Here is an 11708-nt window from a genome sequence, read left to right as displayed (position 1 = left end):
TGCCGGTGTTGCCAGGCTTGATGACTGTTCTTCCCTCTTCCCTTGTGTAAAGGGCGACAGGCGTGGGTGACACCAGGGGTTTCACTTTGTTAGGAAACCAAGACAGCTTGAACTTTCTACTGGATCAGTTGGGCAGAAGTAGACAAATCTAACCTCAAAGCAAACTCAGTAGCTTGGTCCCAATGTAGTTTAGATGTTTATATATTTTCCTCTTCCCAAGTGTTAGGGAAGAAAAACCAGAGCTACTAAAAACCTGCCAGGCTGCCGGGGGGAGGAGTGTGGGAGACCCACTGGCAGGCTTTGAGCGCAGGCCCCAATACAGCGCATGTGGTGCGCAGGAGGCCCTGCTCCACTACTGCTAACGGTGTCAGCTGCTGCCCCAGGCAGGCTGGGGATGGGGTGGGCGACTCCCTTAGTTTTGCCCCCTGGTGTAGCCGCCCACGCCCACCCTCACCCTCCGAGGCCAAACACAAAGGGCTGCCCAACACCCAGGTTTTATTGTTTCCACTTTATTGCTCAAGCACAGAACTTGAGGCGAGCCTGTACCTTCAGCAAGTGCAGGGAAGAGGCTGAGGGGGTGGGACACGCCTGGCTGAGAAGGGACACTGACGGGAGGGGGCACAGGGGTGGTCACCATGACACCAGAAGGCAGTAGCAGCCACACCACCTGGGGCGAGGAAAGGAGAGAGAGGTACCGGGCACAGCAGTGCTTCCCATGCCCCTAGCACCCACGTCCGTGAGGAGGAACCGGGAGGGGAGGGGCTGTCCAGGGGTCCCCCCTCCACCCGGCCTCGTCAGACCTCACATCCCTACCGCGCGCCCCCTTCTACCACCTGAAAGACGGACAGAGAAGACAGAGGAAGCAAAATAAATAACGTTCTCGTGAGTGTGCGTGTGGAGGGACATTCGTTCACGTGGACTGGGGGAAGGAAGGGGGGTGACACCACCTAAAATGACCCCCCGACCTCCATCCCCCAGCCTGCTCCTTTCCCCCTTCCCTCAAAGCCACCATCGAACCCGATAGAAAAATAAAGGTCTAATTCACTCAAAGTTCTTCAGTTTTTACAAAACTAACAGGGTGGAGTAGGGCAGGGAGGCGGGGGCAGGCAGCCGGGGGCAGGGCTGGGCGGGGCTAGGCTTCCGCCTCCACCTGAGGCTGGGCCCCTGCCACGTTGTTCTGCTCGTCCTTCATCTCCTTCATCTCCGCGTCAGCGGGCTGCTCTCCCGCAGCGACCGTGGCCTTGGCCTGCGAGAAGGGAGAGGGGGAAGGGGGTGAATTCCAGTTCTCGTTTGCCCCCTGACGATAAAGGTGACTCTTACCCACATCCCCACTCTCACCTGCCCGCACCCAAGTGATCACCTAGCACACGCACACTAGGTGTCGTCTGTACCCAGAAATACTCACGGCCAAGTTAAAAAAAAAAAAAAAAAACTAACTGCTAACAGAATTATAGGGACACAGCAATGCCCTTTCGATGTGCGACCTGAAGATACACCTGCTCATGTACAAAATTATGAATTCACTTTATTGCAACACTGTATAAAACTCTACTTGTCCATGGCAGCTACTACCACATGTGCCTACTGAACACTTTAAATACAGCTAGTTCAAAACAATTTAAGTATAAAATACACATTGGATTTTGAAGGCTTAATCTGAAAAAATTAGAAATGCAATTTAAAAAATTACATGTTGCAATATTTAGATACCTTGGGTGAATTAAATATTAAAATTAATTTCACCTATTTTACTTTTTGTTTATAACACAGCTATTAGAAAATTTAAAATTCCAAATATAATTTGCATTATATTTCTATTAGTGCAGGTTTAGAACACTGGGAGACTAAGAAATCGGGACCTGGGTAAGTAAGATATGACACATCCACACAGTGGAAGACTACGTGAGCCTAAGAACGAACGTGAAAGCTCTTTCACACGTTGATGTAAAATAAGCTTCTAGGTATGACGTGAAGAAAGCCTGATGCACAAAGTAGTAGGCAGAGCCCACCGCCTGTCGCCAGGGATCACTGTCTGTCCCGCCAGCACACTGGGTGGGGGAGGGAGCCTTTCCACTACACGTTCTGTGCAGTCTGAATTTAACCACGTTCATGCATTACCTATTTAAACCTCAGTTTCTAAAACCTGAGTTTTAAACAGGCACAGAGAATGTAGGCTGGGGAGACCATCAGAGCAGCCAACTCCTGACACAGGGGGCCGGACGGGGAAACCCGGGCTGCTGCTCCAGGCTTCCAGGGTCGGCACAGACAGGCACAGAGGGCCCGCCCCAGCTGGGCTGGGCTGGGGACGGGGACGAAGGGATGCCTCTGTCCCCGTCGTCCACCCTAACCGCTCCCCGGCCCCACCCTCACCTTGCTCTCCTCCCCAGCCAGCCTCTCAAACATGTTGGCGTAGAGCTTCTTCTCCCGTTCGAGCTGCTTGCGGATCCGCTGCTGGCAGACGGCCAGCTGGGCCTTGGCGGCTTTGTTGCTGGGGTAGAGCTGCAGGAGCTTCTGGAAATCAGCCCGTGCCAAGTCAAAGTCGTTCACCGCCAGGTGGGCCTCTCCCCGGCGGAAAAGGCCCTTCTCGTTGCTGCTGTCCAGTTCCAGGGCCTGAGACACAGGGAGCACACAGCAGCAAGACCTCAGATCCTGCAGCTTCTCTGGCCAGCACTGGGTTCCCGAGGCAGCCCTCAGCAGGATGAGGCCCCACCCCAGGAAGAACGAGCCTTGGGCACCACACGGAAAGGACCAAGGTCTAGGAAGGCACCTCATTTAGTCCAAGAGGCAGACAGGGAAGACAGGTCTTTAGATGAAAGAGAAGAACCTGTGACATTTCCATGCTCTTTTTTTTTTTTTTTTTTTGGCCGTGCCATGTGGCTTGTGGGATGTTAGTTCCCCGATCAGGGATGGAACCTGTGCCCCCTGCAGTGGAAGCACAGTCTTAACCACTGGACCAGCAGGGAAGTCCATCTCTTTAGACTAAAGTGGGTGCGTAGGAGGGAGAGGCAAAGAGCCGGGGAGGAGAGAACACGGAGCCGGTCCTTCCATCCAGTGTTTCTGCCCGCCGCTGTGCCACTGCCTCCGACCACTAAGGCCAAGCCACTCGCTTCCCACCGCCCTGCCTCTGGGCCCTGCACCTGAGAGCCCCACGGCTCCATCCTGCTACCTCTGCCCTAGTCACTGCGGGCAAGTTCCAGACACGCCGGCAGCTCGCCCAAGCCTGCCCGTGAACACTGCCCTCGCTCTCTCACCTTATTACAGTTTTCAATGGCAGCCGAGAAGGCTTGCAGCTTCAGATGACACATGGCCAGGTTGAGGTGGGAGGCCAGCCGAAGGGCCTGCGCCTTCTGTGCGTCCTCATTAGAGAAACTCGACTCGAATTCCAGCCAGGACACGGTCTTCTTGTACTGCAGCAGAGCTTGCTTGTACTTGCCTTCCTGGAATGGGAGGGAGGCTCAGGCACCCGGCACAGCGTTGGTGGCCCCAAGCTGTCGTACCCTGTAGACACCGGTGACCCACAGGCGTGAGCAAGTCCTGCCCCGCCCAACCCCTACCGCCGGCTTGACCAGGCAGCTCGGATCCACCTGGTGACAGCTGCAGGTGCCAGCATGTCCACTCCTCGAGAGCGTCCTCAGGACCACGCTGCAGGCTCACCTTGAAGTACATGGTGCCCCGCTCCTTCACTATAGTGCTCTGCTCCAGCTTCTCCTCTGAACTCATCTCCCAGGACTCCTTGGCCTGCCGTACCCCAAGGGAGACACAAAGTTGCCAGCGCCCCAGGGAGTCACGTCCAGGGTGGGACCTGACTTCAGGGTAGGGAAGACCTTGAACAAACTCACCTTCTCAAAACTCTTGAGCTGTACTTCATACTTCAGCTCAGCATTTGGTGGGATCTGGAACTTTTCCTTCCCAACACTGCCAAAAGCATAGCTGTGGGGCAGGAAAACGCTAGGTCATCTCAGCAGCACTTAACCTGCTCCACACTGAAAGGGCTTCCTGTTTCCTGCAAAGTACCTCCTCATCGCTTCAGTCTTGGTTCAGATGTTTCCTGCTTGGCAAAATCTTCCCTGACCTCTTCACACAATTCCTTGGGCTCTTACTTAACATGTTGCAAATCTTTCTAATAACTCACATTACACACGGGCACGATTACTAATTTAAATGGTACCCCACAGAGCAATGAGTCACTAGAAGGTGGCAACAGTATCTCCGAATAACTAAGGATTTTCAGCACTGTGTCCGGCACACGGTAGGTGTGTTTCAATAAATACAGTTAATGACTGAATGAACAGAAGATGAAAATCTTCATGTCACTAGAAAAGAGAAGCTGTAGCAGCATGACTGAAAACGTCAGGTTTGGATTCAAGGAGATCGTGATGGTGTGCGTGCAGGGTGCCCAGAGCACAGTGACTGTAAACAGGGGAGGCGTACAAAAGGCCGGTTACACGACTCACTGTGGACGAGTAGATCTGACCTTGGTGCACCCACCTGTTGTACAGCCTGCCGCACCTGGGCCAAAGTGTACCTCACCTGGGCTTGAGATACACGATGGAATGTTCTCCTTTTTCCATGCGCTGAATGGCTTTCTCCAGCCCACAAGGCAGATCCATGCTCTCCCCCTCGCCGACCTCAAAGCGGAGCTCCCGGCGGTCAAAGATCTGGTCCTTGTAGTACCCTTCCAGCGCAACTGGCGTGAAAGACAGGTGACGTACCAGGGGCGTAAGCAGGCAGGAGACCGAGGAAGGATGCTGCCGCAGCCGCCCCCATTGCCTCGTCACCTCCTGCTCCCCAAACGCCCTTCGGCGTTCTCAGACGTGGAGGAGTGTGAGGAGGATGTGGTTCAGCCCCCCACTTCACAGAGAAGCCACTCAGGGCGTGCGCACCAGAACCTGACCGAAACCCCGCACTGCCCCACCTCACCCTCCACGAGGGCGCCATCGTTGGGCTTGGCGTGGCCTTCCCCCCGAGCCCGGATTCTCCTGATGATTCCGCCGTCTTCTTCGTCCGTCAGGTCCTCTCCCTTGAACTCAAACAACTCCACCTGTGGGACAAGGTGTGAGGGGTCACAGCTCCGCTCTCGCTCGGAGGGGTCCCTGGTAAATGCCAGAGCGGGTCTGACGGCGAGGGCAGCGACAGCAGGAGTGGCCCAAGTGGCAGTTTTGCCAGGTTCTTGGGAGCTGCCCTGGCTCAGCTGTGGCAGACGCGGGCAGGCCGCAGGGTTCACTTCAGCTCAGGAGATCGCTCTGTGCACTCACCACTCTCGTACGGTGTGCTCTCCAGACAGTCCCAACCCAGCTACTTGACAAGCTCAGCCCGACGGGCGTCAGGAGCAACCCAACACCTCTCACCCGCCTTCCCAACATTCCCCCGGCATCCGCTTGGTAGGGCTCAACCACCTTCAAGTGTGAACGCTGTCAAGTTCCAGCTCCTCAGCAAAGGTTTTCCTCCCCGCCCCCGGCCCACGCAGCAGGCATCTCTCCCCTCCTCTTATCTCCGGAGCGCCAATATTCTCTGCTGTCAGTCACCACTCTATGCAGATTATGACCTCCTGATCCCTTTCAGTTAGGACCCATCTCCTGTGGGCACCGCTCCAGAGATAAACAAGCCTCCAGCCCTCACCCTGCTGCTTCGAGCCTGAAAAGGGGTGCGTGCCTACCTCTTCCCACCTGAACCCTCATCACTGACCACTTTCTGGCAGCAGCAGGTTACTCGCATGGCAGAGCTAGCCGCTCTCTCCATTCCTCCCCTTCCCCCGAGGGCAGGCCCTCAGCCTTGGCTACATTGTCTCTGAGAGGCAGGAAGCGCTGGAGGGCAGCCAGGCCCTGGGCTGAGACAAGGCTGGCTCTTTGCCTTGCTCGCTGTGGCCACTCACCTCGAACACAAGCGTGGCGTTGGGAGGGATCTTGGGAGGGCTGCCCGCCGAACCATAGGCATATTCTGGCTTGCAGGTGATGTGGCACACTTCCCCCACCTTCATGGTCGCTACAGCAATATCCCAAGCCTTGATGACCTCCCCTGTAGGTACAGAAAACAAACAGATCGGGACTTCCCTGGTGGCGTAGTGGTTAAGAATCCGCCTGCCAATGCAGGGGACACGGGTTCGAGCCCTGGTCCGGGAAGATCCCACATGCCGCGGAGCAACTAAGCCCGTGTACCACAACTACTGAGCCCACGTGCCACAACTACTGAAGCCTGTGCTTTGCAACAGGAGAAGCCACCGCAGTGAGAAGGACACGCACCACAACGAAGAGTAGCCCCCGCTCGCCGCAACTAGAGAAAGCCCGCGCGCAGCAACAAAAACCAACACAGCGAAAAATAAATAAATAAATTTATTGGGAAAAAAAAAAAAAAAAGAAAGAAAAGAAAACAAACAGGTTCTCCTTGGCAGGGATCTGACTCTGAGTTCAAACAGTGGCCCCAGAGACTTACTGTCCCATGCCCAAGGGGAAGCTGGACACTCTTTAGAAATGGGACCAGGAAGGCAGAAAACCTGCTTACAGACCACTTAAAAAAAAAAACAAAAACCACTCAACTCTGGAACAAAGCGGTTCAAGAAAACAAGGCAGTCCATCCTTGAAGAGGAAGCCAGGCGTTCAGAGGTGATCAGGGGAATGAGAGATAAAAATCAATACAGTTCCAGGACTTCCCTGGTGGCGCAGTGGTTAAGACTCGGCGCTCCCAATTCCGGGGGCCTGGGTTCGATCCCTGGTCCTCGAACTAGATCCCACATGTATGTCGCAACTAAGAGTTCACATGCCACAACTAAGGAGCCGGCGAGCTGCAACTAAGGAGCCCGCCTGCCACAACTAAGATCTGATGCAACCAAGGAAATAAATAAATAAAAATTAAAAAAAAAAAAAATCAACATAGTTTCAGGACAGTGGAAACAAAAAAAAAAGAAAAAATTAAGATTGTAACAAACCCTTTGTCTTTGAACTCCTGAGAATACTGTTTCTGCTTGTGACAGCTCACACACCCCGATCCCACCAGCCCGCTAACCATGCCCACCTTTCCCCAGGTCGAAGGAGAATCTGTCCTTGCGGTCCAGGCTGGAGTCAAACTTGGTGCCATCAAGCAGCCAGCCCGTGTAGTGGACAGAGACTCGGTCCCCGATCATGGGCATCTCCGTGCCTGTGCCCTCTCGCTTGATGACCTGGAGGAAGGGGAGAAGGTGAGCACCTGGGGATGGACGCAGAGGCACCATGACTACCCGCACGCCTCTGACCAGAACGTAAACAGACTCTTCTGCCTCCTTTTAAGTAACTCGACGAACCCGTCATCAAATGACTCTGCTGTGGAGCTTGGTTAGAACCAACTGACCTCCCTGTCTTCCACTACGACGTGACTTGGTGTGAAACACTGGAGACAAAACAACACCTGAGTTCAAGTTTTTGCCGTATGCTCTCGTACAAGTCACTTTCACTCTCCAGACCTTATTTGTGAAGTAGTAATCATAATCCCTATCAGAGTTGTTACAGGACTAAACTGGTGAAAGACTGAATAATTATCAGCAACAAAGGAAAAAGTATTTATGCTACGTTTCCTCATTCTTCCTAAACATCTGTCATCAGATCAGGATCTAGTTTAGATAAAAAAGAGGAATATGAATAATGAAAAGAACAGGAGCAGTCCAGGAGAGGTAAAAGCAACCACCAGGTTACAGGTGAGCCCGGGCTCTCAACCAGGCCCCTAACCTCTGACTTGGGACTTGAGCATTCGTGACTGGTAGGCTACTGAAGTCCTGGGTTTCAGGGCTAGACTATTTCCCAGGAACTTCTAAGACTCTTGCTTCTGTTCTTTACCATTTATAAAAGGTGGCTCTGTGGGCTCCCTGGTACGTGTGTGGTCACCCTCTAAGGGAAAGCTTCCACGATGGAATGGATGTGGACTTGAATAGCAATAGAAAAGGAAAGGGGAAGGAGTGGAGAATCAAAGAGGAAATGAGTCTCCCTGGAAGCCGCGTGCCCACTGGGAGAGCAGCCAGGTGCGTTCTGCACCAGCTAAGAGCGCCCCGAGGTCTCGAGCTCGCCCAGGGCACACGCGCACGTGGGGCTGAGCAGTGGGAAGCCAGGAGGAGAGACGCTGGGTGAGAACAGGGCACGAATCCGAGCTAGGATTTCGCTATCCTGGACAGCGCAGAACCAGCTCCGAACCGCGGCCCGCTGTCCCGACGTGGGTCAAGACGCCCCGCTGCCTGGGTCCCAGACCCCTCCCCTGGCTCCTCGGGCGGTAACACGGTTTCGGGCTCCCAAGCAGAGCACCTCCTCCCAGCCCCGCACCCCGCGCTCAGGAAGGCCCGGGGAGGGGGGGTGAACTACAGGTCCCGGCATGCACCGGGGCGGGGGGGAGGGGGACAGCATGGCCGAGCGGGTGACCTAGCCGGGTCCCAGCCTTTAGAAAGGGGGTGACGAGAAGGCGGAGGGCGCCGGGTCCGCGCGCCAAGTCGCACAAAGGCCGGCAGGGCAGGAAATAACTCCTGGGACCCGCTTCGCGTCCTGGCTAATGTTTAACTGCCAGGGTCGGCGAGCTCCGCACCCCCGAGGCGCAGGCGGCCGGGGGGGCTCCCCGGCGGCGGCAGGGAAGGAGCCGGCCGCGAGGTCCCGGGTCGCAGAGAGGGGTGGTGCACGCCGCCCGGCCCCCCGCGGCTCACGCGCCCGTCCCCCCGGCGCGCCCCTCCCCGCGCACGCCGCGGCCGGAGCAGGCGCTGCGCTCCCGGGCCTGGGGGCCGGGGACCGAGGCTGGGGGACTGGGGAGCCCTCAGCCCAGACCTCCTCCTTCCGAGCGTGTGGCCGCCCTCCCGCCCCGAACTGGCGGCCTGGCCAGCAAGGCGGTGCGCCCGGCCACGGCTGCACGCCGCGGTCAACGGCCGGCCGGGAGGCTGCAGAGGCGGCCGTCCGAGCCCCGAGCCCCGGCCGGCCGCTGGAGCGCGGCGGCGACGGGCTCTTGGCGCCCCCCGCCGCCCCGGGGAGCCCCCCGCCCCTTACCTTAAGCACGCCCTCATCCTGCTTGGGGCTGATGTCCACCCCCTCGAGGGGCAGCGGCGCCGACTGCGCTCCGCTCTCTGCAGCCTTCGTCTCCTCGGCGGTCATCGTGCCGTTCCTCGGGCAGCGGGCGCCGGTCAGTGCGCGGCTGTGCGGGCGGCCGGCCGGGGCTCGCGCACCTCTGCTCCGGCGCGGGCAGGCGCAGGAGGTGGGTCGTGGGCGGCCGGGGGAGCGATTGGTCCCACCGCCGCAGAGGGAGGGGCTGGGAGGAGCCGGGCGGCCGCGAAAGACGTGGGGGGAGAACTTTCTAGAGACGGCGGCTGGTTCGGGCTCTGGCGCTCGGGGCGCTCCTACGAAAGGTGGTTTCTGGTTCTTTCCTCCCGCCGGCCGCCTGGCCCCGCCCCGGTGCTGGGACCCTCGGACTCCCGGGCCAGCCCTCCCCCCCGCCGCGCGCTCTCCCGGCCTCCCCCGCCCGTCCCCCCGGTCTAACCGGATTCTTCCAGATCCTTCTCGATCCTCCGCAGCGTCCGACGCCGCGCCGCCGGATGTGGGCGCCGCGCGTGCGTCTCCCCGGCCCGAGACGCGGGCGGCCGGCCTCCCCGCTTGGCTGGGCGCGCGTGCTGAACGCAGAGCGAGCGGAGAGCGTTACCCGGGCGCGCAGGGCCGGGGAGGCGACCGGGTGTCCCCGGAGTGGGGCCGGCGTGCGCCTGGGGCCCGGCGAAGTGCTGCGAGCTGCCCGTTTGCAGGAAATGGCCCGCGTGGTAAAGGGGCCTTCCCCGACAATAATAAAACTGAAAACCTAAAAACGGTTTCAGCTTACGAAGAAAGCCATTCCACCTTACTGAAAACCCATGGGAAGAAATATTTTCTTAATACTGGGTTCCAGGTGATTCTGGACTTCCTGTGGCAAGCAGAGCGTCTGCGCGGTGGGCCAACGCACCGCAGCGCCTAGTTACCCAAACAATAGCCTTTTGACAAAAAGATCCGTGTAGGGAGGGTCTTGATTTTGCTTTAGCACTTAACCCCAGCTTGGCATAGTTCCTGATGCGTGGTATCAAATAGTTATCGGCTGCATGAATTTGTATTCCAATAATAATAATAACTTTTTTTGGAGCCCTCGCTGTGTGCTTGGCGCTGTGCTGTGTGCTACGCAAACTGTCCTGTTTAGGTAGGCAACCAAAAGGGCTACTGCAGAGGAAATTTCAATACCATAACGTAACTGGGAAATTCATCGTAGTCTTTTCTGTTGGAACTCGGCTGGAAAGGGATGCAGGAGAAATAAAACCGTTTCTTCCAGTGATTTACAGCAAATGTATTTACCCTTGACTAAGTCTCGCTGGCTGACTGGGGATACCCTCAGAGGACATGGGGGGTTGACTCACTAAAGGCTGTCTATTTCTTTTCTACACTGTCCTTAGTAGGGTGAGAAGTAACAGTGCCAAGGCCTTCCAAAACTCCAGGGGACAGGGATGGTGGGTAAGGTGCTGGCTTGCTGCCTTGGCAGTTATGTTGCTGTTGGCTCCTGCACCTGCGTCTGGCTGATTTCTCTGTGTGTGTGCGGTTTCTTTTGATGCTGGGGCCATTGGGTATTATCTGGCAGAACAAGTTGGGATAGAAAAAAGTTCCCTTTGGAGTAATGCTTTTCTGCATCTTTTTCTTCGTTGGAAGCAAACAGTGTACGTATGTCTTTCAGTGTGTCAGCATATATTAATTGAGCACTGAAGATGTGCCTGCTCTTGCACGAACACATGCTGACAGTAGAAAGAGCATATGCTTCAGAGTAAGCAAGGAATTGGCTCCCCCACATGCTAACCGATTTGGGGCAGGTTATGGGGATGGTAACACCTGTCAATGAGGGTAGTTGTGATGGTTACAAAGAGGGAATGTATGTCAGGTATCTAGCCCAGTGCCCACCTTCAAACGGGTGGTTAGTAAATAATGGTCGTTATTCTAATGCGATGAGTGTATGGTGAGATAGGGACAAAGTGCTAAGAATACAGAGGTCTGTAAGAGGGGAAAACCCTGTGGAGGGGAAAGGGGAAGGACCAGAGGGAAAGGTTTCCAGGGAGGGAGTGCTGAGCTCATTCCATGAGTGGTTGAGGGGCTGGGAGATGGAAGGGGGTGGGGAGGGGGCAGTAGGCACTGGGTTCTTGGATCCTAGAGCAGGACCTTATTGTTTCTAGAATTTTTTTCTAGTTATTTACATTATATTTTTCAGATTGTAAAACTTACGCACAGTCAACGTAGAAAGTACACAGGTGTTTTGTTCTTTCCCTCCTCTTCCTCATCCCTTTCCCAGCCCACTTAAATTAGTATTCCCATTAAAGATGTTTAACAACGTACAGTAAGCCCCCTACATACGAACGAGTTCCGTTCTGAGAGCACATTTGTAAGTCCAGTTTGTTCGTAAGTCCAACAAAGTTAGCCTAGGTACCCAACTAACACAATCGGCTATATAGTACTGTACTGTGATCGGTTTATAATACTTTTCACACAATACATAAAAAACAAACAAAAAAATAAAACATTTTTAATCTTACGGTACAGTACCTTGAAAAGTACAGTAGTCCAGCACAACAGCTGGCACACAGGGGCTGGCATCGAGTAAACAGGCAGGAAGAGTTACTGACTGGAGGAGGGAGAGGAGGTGGGAGATGGTAGAGCTGAAGGATCGTCAGCAACAGGAGATGGAGGAAGCTGCAGTTTCACTCACGGCTGGCTGACGTT

The 11708-nt window shown here is 55.6% G+C and overlaps 1 protein-coding gene across 1 annotated transcript; it reads right to left on the bottom strand.

Annotated features, from left to right (window-relative positions):
* Window positions 1-493: 493 nt before the first annotated feature.
* FKBP4 (FKBP prolyl isomerase 4) lies at window positions 494-9547 on the bottom strand. Its single transcript, XM_059935105.1, has 11 exons — window positions 9472-9547; window positions 8985-9331; window positions 7009-7153; window positions 5873-6015; window positions 4921-5041; window positions 4531-4687; window positions 3840-3930; window positions 3655-3738; window positions 3252-3437; window positions 2371-2610; window positions 494-1246 (listed from the first exon to the last, which is right to left on the bottom strand). Exons 2-11 carry the CDS (start codon window positions 9087-9089, stop codon window positions 1133-1135), a joined length of 1386 nt encoding a protein of 461 aa, XP_059791088.1. The 5' UTR covers window positions 9090-9331; window positions 9472-9547; the 3' UTR covers window positions 494-1132.
* Window positions 9548-11708: the final 2161 nt, after the last annotated feature.

The sequence above is a fragment of the Balaenoptera ricei genome, chromosome 10 (genome assembly GCF_028023285.1).
Source record: "Balaenoptera ricei isolate mBalRic1 chromosome 10, mBalRic1.hap2, whole genome shotgun sequence".
Taxonomy (NCBI): Eukaryota; Metazoa; Chordata; class Mammalia; order Artiodactyla; family Balaenopteridae; genus Balaenoptera; species Balaenoptera ricei.
Note: the sequence above shows the minus strand (reverse complement) of the source record. Positions and strands in the feature narration are given on the sequence as shown.